A 15436-nucleotide genomic window follows, 5' to 3' on the forward strand; every position below is an offset into this window, starting at 1 on the left:
GAGCTCATATCCCCGCTTCCCCAGTCCCCTCCCTGCCCACAGAACTGCCCCCTTTCCATCCTCTCCAACATCACTTTTGTGAGCTTGGAGAGGCAGCCGGCGCAGCTCTCTCCATGCCAGCTGCAAAGAGGAGGGGATGGGGACCTTGGATTCCTGGGTCCAAGCTCAGAGCACTGTCTCCTACCTCGGATCCAGGAATCCAAACTATCCTATGGCCCCTCAGATGCTATCTAGGGACCACAGGACTGCTCTCCCCCTGTGTCTAATCATGCAAAAACAGACAAAGCAATGTCCAAAACTGCCCCAAGTCAGGAATGTAAAAATTCAGTCCAATCCTCACTCTACAGGACTAATACTTTTATCTGTGTGAGTGCAGGGTAGATAAAAATTGATGATTTTTAAAAATTAGATTTTTTAAATTTAAATCAGATTTTTTATTTAAACAATTTTTAATTTTCTCTTTCAAAACATCATAAATAATGTACTAATTTTTTTTCTCAAAAAGTAAGTTATAATGAAATCTCATCATAAACCTGCTAAACCTACACTTACAGTCTCATAAATGAAGTTACCTACCAACACACATGAGCATTAATTTCAGTTTTTCATCTCATAACATTGGCTCTGTCCAGCTTACCTACCAGCTTTTGCTTCTGGAAAGTTTTCCACTTTCAGTTTTTCCGACTAAAACCACATGTGCAAAGACACAGGCTAGCCAGGATTGTTGTTTTGTGCTTACATGGTGGTTGAGTTGGGCCAAGCAAGGCAGAAAAATTAGCAAAGGCAGAACAATATATAGTAGCACAGGAAAAAAATAATGCTTATTTTTTTTTAATAATTATTAAAAAAAATTAAAAACAATTTCCACCCAGCGACTGCCAAACCTTGCTTTTACCTATTGGTCATGGGCATTTCATGTTTGTTCACTACTTTGTTTTTTGTGAGGGTAAGGTTGGGCCAAGACAAAGTGAAGCAGAAAGGAGGGACACTGGAAATAAAAAGACAAAATTGTCCAGTGTGTATAATCTCAGGCTGCAATCCTATATCCACTTACCTGGGCTGGGAGTAAGTCCCATCGAACTAAATGGAAATTATTCCTGAGGTGACATGTATAGGCTTGTGCTGTTAACCTCAAACTGTGCTGGTCATAAAACAGACTCCATATGGGAATATTTTAAAGATATTCCCTCTATATGTTTTTTAAGGAAACCATGTGAAATATATACAGGGAGACAGAGATACAAAGACTGCTTGTAAGAGGGAAACAGTGTAAATACTGTAGTTGTAAACTAACATGCTTAGTGGTCAGTTTTACACCATTGTTCAGGAAATATATGAAGAAGTTTCAGTGGGAAACTTGATTTAAATAAGTGATTTAAATTGACCTCTTTTCTTGCTGATTTAAAACATTGATTTAAAATCAATCCACCCTGTGCAGGAGCAACAGCCACATTCCATCCTACAAAGAGTTCAATCTCCTTCCTCTCCCCAAAAACAGCCAAATCCAGATCCTTCAAAATGTCTTCACAGCACAGCCAATTAGCAGTCAAAAGTTATTAGCACCAAGGAGAACAGAGACTGGGAGCGAAGTAGGAATATATTGGATATGTGCGCAGTTGAATGTGGGAAGATTATTACCTGTAGTGTTCATAAAGAAGAAGATGGTCCAGCTACTCATTCTGAGGAGCAAGAAGTCAATCCACTTGAGACAAGTCATTATTGGAGGGAGGACTATCTCATACTACATGTCTCTGTGCGAAGAGCAAACACTGATTTAGCATTTCATGGCTTTTGACAACACCTGATAGAAGTATGGGCTTCACCTAGTAAGTTTTAGCATGCTAAAGAAAAGTGTCATCCTATTTCATGGCTACAGGAACAACCAAAGAGCTGCATTTGAACTGCATGATAAACTATGATTTATCATGATAGGAATAAGTCTACCCCTGTCCTGGCCAGGATCACATATTCCCCCCACCCCCATGGATTAACCACAATTTGGTGTTATGTCCAAGTCTAAAGGCTTTGGTTAATCTTAACTATGTCTTATTAAAACAAGCTGGTTTCATAAACTATGTGTTGAAGTTGGCTCCTTTCAAACAAACCACACTTAAGATTAACCACAGCTTGCTGGTTTCAGACAACACAACAAGTTATAGCTAATCGAAAACAGAAGTGAAAGCTTCCAAACTCCTCCTTGCAGCCATCCCAGAGGAGAGGAAAGGAGTGTGCAGACCTGGGCAGAGGCTAGGCTTGTTCCTGCCACAATAAACCATGGTTTACTGTGATGTCCAAATGCAGATATTGTTTTTGTCTGAAGGGGAACAAAAGATCACAGAGAAAAACAACTCTGCTGACAGTAAAGTTTTCATCACCTCAACCACCCTTCATTTCTCCTCCCATTGCAGAGCTATGCATGAATCCCTGCAATACAGCAGACATTGCCAGCATGCAAAAACGTCTGAAGGTCAACTACATGTGTTTAAATGTTCTAAAAGCATCATAATAAGTTAAAATGTTTTAAAAGAATCACGGAATGGTGAGACCAAATGGAGGATAAAGATCACTTAATCCAAGAACCCAGCCTGAAGCAAGCTGGGTTAAGCAACACACAACTCCGATCCAAGGGATTACTCGATGCTATAGCGTGCTATGCTTACAGCCAGAGGCAAGGAAAGAACAAGATGAGCCAGGCCAGAGCTGCACCTCCCATGTGAGCCTGCCCAGGTCTCAAGATCCTCGGGAGAGGCCCTTCTTTCAAGACCACCACCTTCAGAGGCATATTTAGTGGCAACGCGAGAGAGGCCTTCTCGGTGGCCGCTTCTAGGCTGTGGAACTCCCTGATGAGGGAGGCTAGGTTTGCTCCCTCTCTGCTGTCCTTCCAATGGCAGGCAAAGACCTTTTTATTCAAGCAGGTGTTTGGCGTCTTAGCGGGTCTATTAGGTTGGATGTTGTTTCATTCTGTTATTGTTGTGTTCTTTATTATGTTTTAGTGCATTTGCATTATTATTTTTTTAATAAAGTTTCATTTGTGTTTGTAAGCCACCTTGTGTGCCATTTTTCTTGGTAGAAAGGCAGGATACAAATAGATAAATAAATCCTGATGATACAGATGGATCAAGCATATGATTTGTGCTATACAGTAAAGAGGATGCAAAAATTCTGGCAGCAGCCAATAAGACAAGGATAAATTCCTTCCCAATTGCAAATATGGTGATTACTTAAAGGGGTGGGTTAGGGTATTTTTAGAAATGTGGTGTTTTTACTGTATAATTTTATTGTTTTAAACTGTTTTATTATTCATTTTGTACATCGCCCAGAGTGGCTGGGTGACCGGCCAGATGGGTGCTTAATAAATTTAATTAATTAATTAAGTAAGTAAAGAGACAAAGCATAAAAGCAAACTCCATTCTTAGATTATCGGACATCCATTTCTGGTCATATGTAAATAAGGGGGGAAATCCAAAAGGTAGCTATTAAAACACCATATTAAAACCCATACAATACTGATAGATTTCTCTAACTTGGTTTTGGTTCTATCACTAATTCAGTCACTTGCTCTGTAGCTATTTTTACGCTGCACTGATTCGTATGCTGCCTTTCTCAGCTGAGAGGTAACTTGAGGAATCCCCCATGGCTGATGGCAGTTAACAAATCATTGGTTTTCTCAGAAGCAAAGAAAACCGAGTTCTGTTTACTTTACAATATTTTGTTGATTTCTAAAATGCAACCTTTTCAAAATTTGAAACCAAATTGGATTAACACTTTGAATTGACTAGGCTCTTAAACTTAAAAAACAACAACACTTTGCCAGCAATTCACCGGCAACTGCCTAAACTAGCTTACTAGAGTCCCGTAAGAGATGGCGATAACTGCCACATCCACTTGCTGCTGCTGTTGCCAGCTGGGCTGGCCCCCTCCTCCCCGCTCACAGAGGCCATCAGAACCAGCTGCCCTGCGACAAAGAGCAGCACGGCAGGACCATTTGCTCTTGGGGAGATGGAATCATCTGTGCTGCCCTGAGCCTTATCTGTAGCAGCAGCAGCAGTGACAAGAAGCTGGAGGATTCCAACTAGGCTAGGGATGGTGATGGATCCACCCGGGGGGTCAAGTCCGCCGAACATTTGGCAGCTCAGCCCCATGGACTTTGGCTCGCTTGTCTGCAAGTTGGCTTGACTCGACCTGTGCAAGGTGGGCCAGCTAGTAGACTTCTGCGAGGGGTTTGAGCATGGCAGCGGCAGTGCCAGAAGGTGGGCAGAAACGGCAGGAGTCCCCGGCGCTGGCAAGCACCACCATGGGCACTGCTGTGTGCAAACTTCTCATGCCTGACTTCAGCAAGGAGAGAGCAAAGGGTTTGCTCACGGTGGCAGCGACAGGAATCTCCACTGCTGCCATCTGCGGCCACCACTGCTGGTTGCTCTGTGCAATTCTTTCCTTCTCCCTCCCAGGCCCTGGAGAAGGAAAGACTTGTGCACAGCGAGCCCTGTGCTTCGCACAAATGTCTCATTCTCCCTCCCAGGCCCTGGCAGGGAGAAGTAGACATCTGCACACAGTGGGGTCCTCCTGCTGCCTCCACTGGCACAGCAACAGCACGCAACTGTCCCTCTCTTCCTGCCACCATCAGCCCCCAGCTCAGGGAGCCCATGCCTTACCTTTCTGATGTGTGGGGGCTCTCCAGGCTAGGTGGTTGCACAGAGATAAGGATGGCTGCACGGTGCAGGGCAGGGTGGGTCCCCCACCATAAAGCTCTCCATAAACCCAATTTCTGCAGATTACAGGTGTAATTTGCAGAGATAGGGTTTATGGTGGGGGGCAAACCCACTAAAGTTCCTGGATTTGGGGAAAAGATCTCCAGCTCAGCTCACAAGCTGAGCTGAGCTGGGGACCGGGCAGAAATCTGTTGGGCTCTAAAAGGGCTAGATTTAGCAGCAACTCCCACTCTGTAAGACCAACATCACAAGGAAGGTTGGGTCACCAGGCTATTTCTTAGAAGGCCACCAAAACATGTTTTTGAATTGTTAGCAGCCCATTTCCATCACAGCTGGACATTATAAGAACTATATAACATTCTTTATGCTCAATTCAGATACATGCATTCTTATTCCCATATCTCAATTCTAACCACTTCTCTTACTTCTTAAAAAAAAGAAAAGATCATGCAATTTTGCTTTATCTGTGGTTGCTTGAAGGCAACTTATCTCATGAGCAGTGATCTTTTGTTATCATTTATTCAATTCCCAAATTGGACACTAGCAATATCAGACTGATATGACCACTGAGTTTGTCTTCTTGGCATATTTAATAGTATGTCTCAAGAGGCTGACATCTAGTACCTTGTGTGCAGTGCCAAAAAGTAATGGGACACTTGATGCGTGAATTTGTTCTTCAGAAAAACCTGCCCTTGAAACCTGCCCTGAAGCCCAGGTTCTGATGAAGAACATAGGCACGTGTGGTTGTTACACTCCACAGCAGCCATCCCCAGCCTTGCACCCTCCAGATGTCTTGGACTCCAACTTCCATAATCCCTGGCCAGTGTGGCCATTGGCTGGGGGTGATGGGAGTTGTAGTTCAACACATCTGGAAGGTGCCATGTTGGGGAAAGCTAGTCTGTGGGATTGGTATCACTGACCTATCCATTCCCAGTCTTGTCTGGTATACAGGAACCTGCTTCTTAAGGGCTCTTTGATACAAATAGGGTTTTTTTCATAACAACTCCACAACTCATTCCAGTCTCTCCAATTTGCTGATACAACCAAGGTGTTAAAGAGAGATCACATGCCTCTGCATAATTAGAGGCCCTTCCCATTGTGCTTTGATGTCAGGATAAGCGATCATCCAAACAGGAGCATGATTGTTAGGTATGCAGGTAGAGTAGACAGTGCAAGCACAGAGTGATCCGAGCGTGAATTGCAACAGTAAGCAGGAGGTCACGGGTGAGGCACTGTGGGACACCTACAGTGCAAACTAGATTTGTTGGCTCAGGATAACAATCCTGAAGCAACTTCTGCAATGCTTCAGTAATCTACAGTTGTCTAAACAAACTCTAACTCTGTCTGCAGAAATCATATATAAAAACTAGTTCAGAAAAAAGGACCCTTTCTGAATTATCCAAGCTGCTAACTGCAAATATCCTCATTTCTCTTTGGTACTATATCACCCCCCGCCACCCCCCCCCACACACACACACTAGACACTCACTCACTCTGTCGTTTCAAGTTCTCTGAAATATGTATTTCCTCAAAAACCTGACAAAAACCTGACATGGTGATAATTTTATAAGCTATGTTGCTCGTGTCAAATTATTCAACATCTGTCTTCATGTTCCCACAAAAATTAGCATAAGATAGTGGTTTCTGATGACACCTCTAGTGAAATATTTTGACTTCTACCAGTAAGTTGCAAACAACCTGTCAGGTGGATAATGTCAGTTTCCAATACTGCATATTAAGATGGTTCTACGGGTTGTTTGCGGGTTGTTTGGAATAGGATTCTACGGACCTGTGCTGGGTTTGGGCTGTGCAAAGGGCAGGGATGATTAGGTTGTACAACAAAAAACAGGAAGCACAAGTCATTCACAGCAATTCTACAAAAGCAAAAATCCATGTTTGGCATGAGGCATGCTTGGTTCACAGAAAATAAAAATCTGATAGTAGGGAGGAAAAAAGTTCTGGGCAAAAATTATACATTTATGTAGCACCGAAGCGCACATATGAGCTTTCCTGCTGTAAGATAAAGATAGCATCCCTAGAAGATGCATAGCCCAAATCAAACATATCAGGAAGGCAGAGTGAGCACAGGAAGAAGGAAAGGTATATATTACCACAAGAACATTGTACTTTTTGGACTACTTCGTAGATCCAAAACCCTAGCCATGAAATTTCTCCAGGCTAAAAAGTTAATCATCAGAACAAGAATGAAAATGGAAGCAGGATCTATTAAAGTAGCTTTAAAAGGAGAGATGGACTAAATCATGGGTCCCAACCTCTTTGGGTCAGTGGGCACATTTGGAATTTTGAGGGAATTTTGAGGAATCATGAGTTCTCACACAAAGTGGCTGGCATGGGGCGGGGGCTTGCCCATGGCTAGTCACGAAACACTCATTTCCCAGAAGGCAAACTGGTGAGACTAAATGATAAGTTACTTGCCCAAAAACCTAAGTACAAGGCAGTGGTGGGGTCTGAACTCCAAAACACAAAACCACCCTTTTGAACCCCAACCAAGACGGCACTGGAGGGCAGCATTTTGCTCTGCAGCATCCTCCCAGTTTTTAAAAAAATCTGTTCTTAATTTTTTTAAAAAAATCAAGGGGTGCAGGGAGCCTGGTGGGCACCAAAGAGGTGTCCATGAGCACGACAATGGTGCCCCCAGGACTAAATGGGTGAACACATCTTTTAACATTGTTCTACAGCTGGTAGAATATCTGGACCATGAGAAACAAGCAAGAAGGGCTGCTAGTTTAGCAAACCAGATTTGGGAATATCATTCACTCCTGTGCATTTCCACAGGGTAGCAAACCACAGTGTGCTCTTAAGGCAGAGGAGGTCTTTCCAACTGTCAGAAAGCAAACTGACCTGGCCTGCTTATGTGCCTTTGACATCAACTTGGCATGCTGGAATTAGTAGCTGAAGCTTTTCATGGCATACAGCAGGGGTGAGGATGTTTTGGCCTACAACTCCCATCATCCCTCACCATTGACTATGCTGCTAGGGCTGATGAAAGTTGTAGGCCAAAACATCTGGAGAGCCACAAGTTGCCAACCCCTGGCATAGAGTTAAGCATTATCACCTAATGGTGTCTGCACATCAAGCTGTCCATAGAAGTACAGAAAAGCTAGTTTAAAAATGGCAAACCAAGACCATAGTTTTGGAGATGAAGTTCAAAGAGTAGAGGGCCTGAGATATGAAGGCATAGTTATCAAGAACAAAAGTGACTCACTGTGGTAAAAAGAAACCTAACACACCTTCCCCTGCCCTAGTCACATGACATGAAAATACAGGCAGATTATTCCACTATACGCACTGTCAGCGTTAGAAATATAGAGTTGACCCCATAATCATAGAAAGTGGGAAATCATTCCCTCAGCTAGAATGTTTTATGTTTTTGCAGCGAAGGAAGAACTGCTCCCTGCTGTGCATATTCTGTCTACTTTTCCATGTCTCCAGGGACCGAGACTTCTGACTCTGCTTGAGGCCATTTTCCCAGATATTCAGTAGATGCATGTATTCCTCTGAAGCTCCTCCCTTCACCTTCAGTCTTCCACACTGGAATGATGTTCCTTGAAGGTGTTGATTTGTTTTCCGCAAGCGGACTACGATGGGGGACTGCCAACTCACCACCTTTTCCTCAGCATGAGCTGAGAAAGTTGGGCTGTCAGCTGCTCCATGTTAGCAATAAAGCACTCCTATCAAGGCTTGTTAAGTCCTGTTTCTAAAGTAAATAAAGCAGCAGTCCAGCTTTCACAGCCCAAGACTATGCTGCAAAAGCTTGCTCTCAAAAGACTTTGGACTCCATAAAATGGGCTAGCTGGGGGATGATAGGAGTTGCAGTCCAAAACAGCTGGATGGTGCCAGGTTGGGAAAGACTGCTTTAAAGTAAATACTAGAACACAATAAGATAAAATAGAATAGAAAACAAAACATACTTGCTTCTTTTTCCTTACGTGTACATACTTTGAACGAAGCAAGAAGAGAGAATATATATTTGCAATCAACTATTTGTACAGGAGAAAGGGATATTCCCTTCTCTCAGTATCCCCATCTCCTTTCTGCCCACCTTCAATACATTTTTCATTCAGTTGGTGACATTATTTGCCAAACGCTTTAGTAAAACAATTATTTACCTCAGCTGATACCTAGGAGAGAGGGGTTTTTTTTGGCATAGTCACTTTCTAGGACCAAGAAGCTGTGGCTGCACTCACATTGAACACCACACAGCGAGGGAATTATTCAGGAGGGCAGCCTTACTTTGATACTGTTTCCACATTAATATAATATACCCTCCAAGAAGGAGGAATTATTGTCATCAACCATCCATTATTCCATTTGTCCAACCAGTACAACTGTATTCTGACAGATAACCACTATTGGGGTATGTAAATCCAATATGGTTCAGAGGCAGCCTGACTTAATTTTTATTTTTTTTTTGTCATGGACTTTACCCCTGGACCCATCAAGTTCTGCCCCTGGCTGCCATGGCCTACCCCAAGCCTTCCCTGGGAACAGCTTTTGGAGAGCTGTCAACCCTAGCAGATCACATTCATTGAACTGATTTCAGAATTCTCATCTGTTCTGCTTTCTTAACAAGAAGTTTGTGGTGGGAAAAAGATGGAAAGGGGCCCTTTCTGTCTAGTTCAGGAGCAGGCAAGGACATACTGCTGTTTTTCTCTTATTTCAACTTCTCTCTCAGGACTAGGGATTGATGATCATTTTGTTTCAGTTCAGCTTTGATAAGAATTTACCAAAACTCACACATTTCTTCACATTCAGGATGGGAAGAATTTGAGATTTAAAAGAAAGTGAATGTGGGGAAAAGCAAAATGGATGTATTCAGCCAAACCTACTCAGGTTCCCAGTTACATGATGGCAGTTACACTACCAGGGCCAGCACAAGACATTTTGCTTCCTAGGGCGGAACAGCAAATGGCGCCCACACTCACAGGCGAAGGATCGATAGAATCCAAGGCTGGCCAAGTTATTTTGGCATCTGAAAGAGAAAACCCCGAAACTCCCTCTCCCTGAGACTAAAAATACAATAAAAAATAAATTAAATTTGCTGCCCTTTCATGATACCAAAAATCAGCTGCCTAAGTTGCCTTACTCTGCCTATCGGTAGGGCCGGCCCTGATTAATTTGCTGCTTCAAATCTCTTCACATGGGAGCCATTAACACATGGCAAGCCATTCACGCAGAGCAGCTTTGCAATGTGATTGGAGGCGATTTTCTGTATGTCAGCACAAATATTTTTTTCTCTTAGATGCGGTAGCATCCACATCTACACATTAATATTAAGTGACCGCCACAAACTATAAACCAACCAACAGAAGGAGTGAAATTATATGAGAGATTTGTTCAAGTGAGATATGACCTGCATTCTATGCATGTGTAAACATGGTCACAGAAGGCAAGGGGATTCCTTGCCTTCTACTAGTAGCCCAGCAAGTCTTGCCTTTTGACAGCCCTTTTAACAGCTATGCAGCTTTTAACAGAGGCAGCAGGGTGGGGCGGGGGGAGACTTACTGTAGCCAGCTTAAGTTTGTCCTATTAGTAAATAGGGCTGAATGAATGGAATCAGATAATGAAGAAAAAGGAAGATTAGTGGGACTCAGACACTGTTCAGTCATCATGTCAAACACCAATTTGTGTAACAAGCCTCTTCAAGTAGCAAGCAAGTTAGAAGTACTTTGACGCCCAATTAATCCAAATCTCTTCTCCAAGTGTTTCCCTTTAACACATATTTTATTTATTCTATCCATTTCAATAAACCATGGTGGACATCCACGATGGGTTATTGTTTAAAGGGTATGTCATCTGGTTTAATGTGATGGGTAATCTCACTAGATTTAGACTGATAAAATGTATTTATAGCCTTCATATCAGTGCATATCTCCCCTCCCACTGCCTTCCTTCCTAACCACTCTAATATTAAAAAGGGGGGGAGTGCGCTGAAACGCAACATTTGAATTCCTAACATTTCCACATTAAGCGCCACGAGAGACAAACATTCAGAACATGAAATACTCATGCTATATATAGCTTGGGGCTACAGCTCAAAACCAATATTTAGGGCAAAAGAAAAGGAGGAAGGGGGGGAATCTCTGATCCTAATTTAAATTTCCTTGCAAGTGTAACAGCTTTGGTACAGCACTGCAAAAGCCATTAATAGCTCCCATTTCACCATCTGAAACAAACAGCTGAGAACGAAGGCTGCTTTGGGAAAGGACTGCAAGAGATAGAACATGGAAAGTTTGTGGTGCGCTGATACCAATAGTCTGAACCACACAGAGAAACAGTTCTATATTAAAAACCGTTATTCTCTCAATAGAATATATAGCCAAAAGAGGAGCAGAGATGGCAGATAGATTTTGTTTAGTTGTACAACTGAGGAAGCAAAAAAGACACCCCCTGCAGAATAAATAAAGAGTTGTGTGCTATGCATGCTTTAAAGGGGGCCTCCCTTTCAGTTTGCTTGGTTTTCTATGCTGCCTTTCCTATCTTTTTCCCTGAAAGCCCATCAGGATGTTATTCTAAACATCTAGAGGTTTGAAAGAAACAAAGAACAAATGAACTAGAAAGAAAGAAAAGAGCCTGGAAGAGGAGTAACAGCCAGGGTCTAAGGTTTTAAAAAGCCAGAGGTGTAGGAAGATTGACAATCTTAAAAGGGCCTGAAGAAGCCTTTGAAAGCAAACCTACCATTAGTTTGGCTCGGACTGCAGCAGTCAGGCTAATTAAAAATAAAAAGTTTGCCTAGGAGAATAGAAAATACCAGGGGGATGCAAAAACCTGCACACAGATTTTTTTTCTTGGCACAAAGACATTACACAGCCCACCACACTGCTCTTGTGTGCTTCTTGTAATTTCCCTCCAGACTTTAAATCCCAACTCTTGACAGACAGTGGGATGCAGGGGGTGGGAGGGAGCAGAACCAAAACAGCATCTATTTAGAGCAGCTATTACACAAAATGAAACTAAATTCAAATTAACAATCCCAGCTCTAAGGGAGGAGGGAGAGAATCAATCCCCTCCCTTTTAAATGCATCATTAAAGTGACCTCCAAAGGCTTCAGCTATAGTGCACACTAGAGTGAACAGAACGCATCATTGGTGGCTTTTACACATAGGTAAAAGCGGCTAAATGCTGGTGTAGTTGTGTTCTTGTTTAACTCACTGGAGGTCTATTATCCCTAACCTCTCCCCCACTAGGTGGTTGCCAGGCCACCTTTAGAGGTGGTCAAGGTAGGCACTTGCCCTGGACGCCAAGATCCAGGGGTGAGCTTAGATGCTCCGTCTTTGTTGACTGCAGTTTACAGTGAGGTAGGGCAAAACAAAAGAAGCAGTAAGTGTCTTTCACCTTTCCCCCCAAAGTTCTTCAGGTTGTTTGGGTAGACAAAAATACATGAACTTTCTGCAAAAACAAACTTCCATCAGTAAGCTTTACCGGACACTTCTTTTTCAATTTCTAGTTTGATGTTACTTGTTCTAGATAAAAGCCAGCAGAACGGGGCTTTACTCTGAAGCAACATTGCCAAGCAAGATAAGCACCAAAAATTGTTACAAATATATAAAACCCTTAAGTCCATCTTGGCAACAATGCAAAATTTTTAGGGTTGTTTTCAATGGCTGCGCACCGCCTTGATGGTTCTTCAGCAAATAAGGCGGTGTATAAATGTTAATAATTTAAAAATGCAATGATGGGGGGGGGGCGGGTTGAAGATGCTTCTTGCCCAGGGCACTATTTATTCTACAACTGCCCCTGGGGGAGACGATGGAAGGAGACATGCTTTGAGAACTGACTTTATAGCAATGCACAAATAAGTTTTAAGGCAAAAATGGCACTGACTTGTTAAGTCTTGCGAGGTTACTTTCTTCCTGACGATTTTAGAAACATTTTTGTGGGCTTGTTGAAATGCAGTTCTCCACACAGAAGTCGTGACAGACTGTGCGCCTGCCTGGCTGAGCGTTTGCAAGAAATCCATCCCTTGTGTCCAGAACAGACGCACGCGTGTCACGGCCCTTCCTTGATGCTGCTGCTCAGCGGTAACCTTGCGCTACTTCCTGGGAACACCACCGGCGTGCGAGTCGGGTTTCCTTCTGCCAAGTTTTGCGTATGTGCTTGTGCGCGCATCTATTTGCAAACGGAGCAACTGCCCTCTCCTAGCATACTGGAATCGTGGGGCGGATCTCTTTCACAACCCGCGCCAAAAGCGGGTCATTTTAAACAGGGGCAAGGGAAGACGATCGCTGGGAACCAAAGACGCCCCCCGCACACACACATACACCACACACCCCTTTTTAGCCTAGCTCCCAAACACTCCACCAAACATAATGAGGACCGGAGGGCGGGGGGTGCGCCCTCTCTTACCCCCAGCCATGCCCGCCTGGAGAAGCACCCGTCTATTACTCCTCGATCGCGGCTGCTCCCCAAACGTCCCTCTCGACTCCCGAGGGGGGCTCCCAAAACCAACAGCGGTCGTGCATGCGTGCTGCCGCTGTGCAGAGCTCCCTCGGATCCCGCTTCATTTAAAAAAAAAAAAAAATCCACCCTCGGCAGCTCGATGATGGCGCGATCGGGGTCGCCGGAACAGGCCCTCCCTGCTCCTTGGCCCACGTGCGAAGGGCAAGACCCGGAACGCCGCCCACGGCCTCGAGGCCGGCCGAGATCGGATCCTGTTCCTCGGGATGCAGCGGGCCTGTTTGCTACAAGCCCGGCGCGAGGAAAGCAATCGTGGCTGCTGTTGCTGCTGGTTTGAAAAATGTTGGTGTTAAGGAACCGTGAAGGCTTAACGTTAAGGAAAGCCGCCTGGCCCGCCTCCTCCCAGCGCTCCAGGCGCACATACGAAAGCCCCGTTTGAAGGGGAACGGCCTCCACAAGTAACCGACGATCCCGACAAAGGAAACCGGGGCGAGGGTGGGGGGTGGGGAAGGAACAACAGGCACTGGCGGCGGAGGGGCTGGCAGGGCGCCTCGCGTAATGGGAAGGGGCGATCGGGGGTGCGGGAAGCACCCAGGCACAGAGAAAGGGAGGAAGAACAAACGCGTCGACATGACAAGCAGCCTCCTTCCCCGAAGAGGAACGGCGGAGTTTGGCAGGCATCCTCTCCTCCCCCGCCGCCCCCTTACGAATATTCTTCTCTTAAGAAATAAGTTGGATTCTTTGAACGGAGCCGAGCGGGCACGGATTTCCTTCCACGTGGCTCAGAGCGAGGTTTGGAGAGGGTTAAAAAAAAAAAGGCATAATCTCTCCGGACTCGTAAATCTGGAAGGGGAGAGGAGGGAGGGGAGAGCGGCGGCGGCGACAGAGGCACACAGGCAGGGAATTAAGAAGTAGCTACCGGCGCTGATGGAAGCCCTACTGCTGCATCAATCCGCCGCCCCTTCCCCATTCCGGGTTCTGTCCGCATCGTTTACTTTCTCCCGCCGCTGCAGGTGCTTTCCAAATAAAACAGCAACCCCAGCCAAAAAAACTTTGATCCGTTTATAGCGTCATGCTCCATGCTTGCCTCCCCCACCCCAAAGCTCAAGCCGGAAATCATAGCCCCCCAACGTCTCTTACCGTAGACCCCTTGTCCCCTGGTGTACACCGGGACCAGAGAGAGGAATAAAACCCAGATAGTCTCCATCTTCAAGGCAGAAGCTTCATAGCCAGCGAAGAAGAGCAGCCAAACCAAAAAGAAAGAAAAGAAAAGCCCAGACAGCATCAGGCGGCGGATCGGAGGAGGCGGCGGCGGCGGCTTTCCCCTGAAAATGCTCTTCTGCTACGCACCACTTTCCACGGCCTCGGAGTAGGAAGGGGATGGATGGCTCCAAAGAGAGGAGGCTTGGCCGACCACAGGGCGGGCGCCTCAGCCCGGCTAGCGAAGTCAACTCCACCAGTGCCTCTCGGGAAGCTGGCGATCTTCTTCTACACGCGAGCGCACACAGAGTCAATTTGAACGAAGAGAAATATCCGCCCTCCCCAAAAGGGGAGCAGTAATCGCAAGGACAAAAGGTGCGGGGCGGGGGGGGGGGGAGGAAAAACAAGCCAGGGATCTCGTGTTCCCCAGCCCGCCCTCCTCTCTCGTTCGTCTTCCCAGGCTCCTGCAGCTCTCCAAGAAGAGAATAAACAGACCCTCACGCCCAGCCACACAACGGCAATACAACGAAAAATTAAACATGAAATGAAAAGCCACCGGGAACCACGCGAGGAGGCAGCGGTCCAGCGGCGAAGCAAATCCAGAAAAACTTCTGCGGCTTTCCCTTTCTGTTGCGCCCCGATCTTTTCAAGAAGGGGGAATCGTGTTTGTTCAGAAACAAACGTCAAGTGCTTTCTGAACTCTCCAGCTTCCCAAACTGCCTGCCAACTTGAGAGAGAGAGAGAGAGAGAGAGAGAACGAACACGACACATCCAGGGAGAGAGAGGCCTCGCCCTCCCTCCTGCTAATGAGCCTCTGGCTGCAACCCCAGGAACGAACAAGGAAAAGCGAGGAGGAGAAGGAGGGGTGTGTGCGTGGGTAATGGGGGGGGGGGAGAGGAGAGAAGACGAGATGCAGCTGCTGGGGCGATAGGTAATGCTTTCTTCTTCTCGCCTGTAGCTTTTCTTTCTCTCTTTCCTGGGGTGAGTGGGCCCGATTTTGCGATTAATGAAATGCAAGGATGCGCCCCCCCCTTTCTTAAGAAGCAACTCCTCGTAGCTTCTTCCAGCAGCTGCCGAGCTTCGGTCTCTCTCCAGGCTGAACTTGCCCA

General features: G+C 45.4%; 1 protein-coding gene across 1 annotated transcript in view; it reads right to left on the reverse strand.

Annotated features, from left to right (window-relative positions):
* MDGA1 (MAM domain containing glycosylphosphatidylinositol anchor 1) overlaps positions 1 to 15203 on the reverse strand; it is a 386593-nt gene extending 371390 nt beyond the window's left edge. Inside the window, exon 1 of the mRNA XM_084832471.1 lies at positions 14268 to 15203. Coding sequence (XP_084688597.1) covers positions 14268 to 14412 — 145 coding nt within the window. The 5' untranslated portion in view covers positions 14413 to 15203. The remainder of the gene's footprint in view (positions 1 to 14267) is intronic.
* Positions 15204 to 15436: the final 233 nt, after the last annotated feature.

This window comes from Heloderma suspectum, chromosome 1 (assembly GCF_057233095.1).
Source record: "Heloderma suspectum isolate Gila_16-S chromosome 1, 16-S_ref, whole genome shotgun sequence".
Classification (NCBI taxonomy): domain Eukaryota; kingdom Metazoa; phylum Chordata; class Lepidosauria; order Squamata; family Helodermatidae; genus Heloderma; species Heloderma suspectum.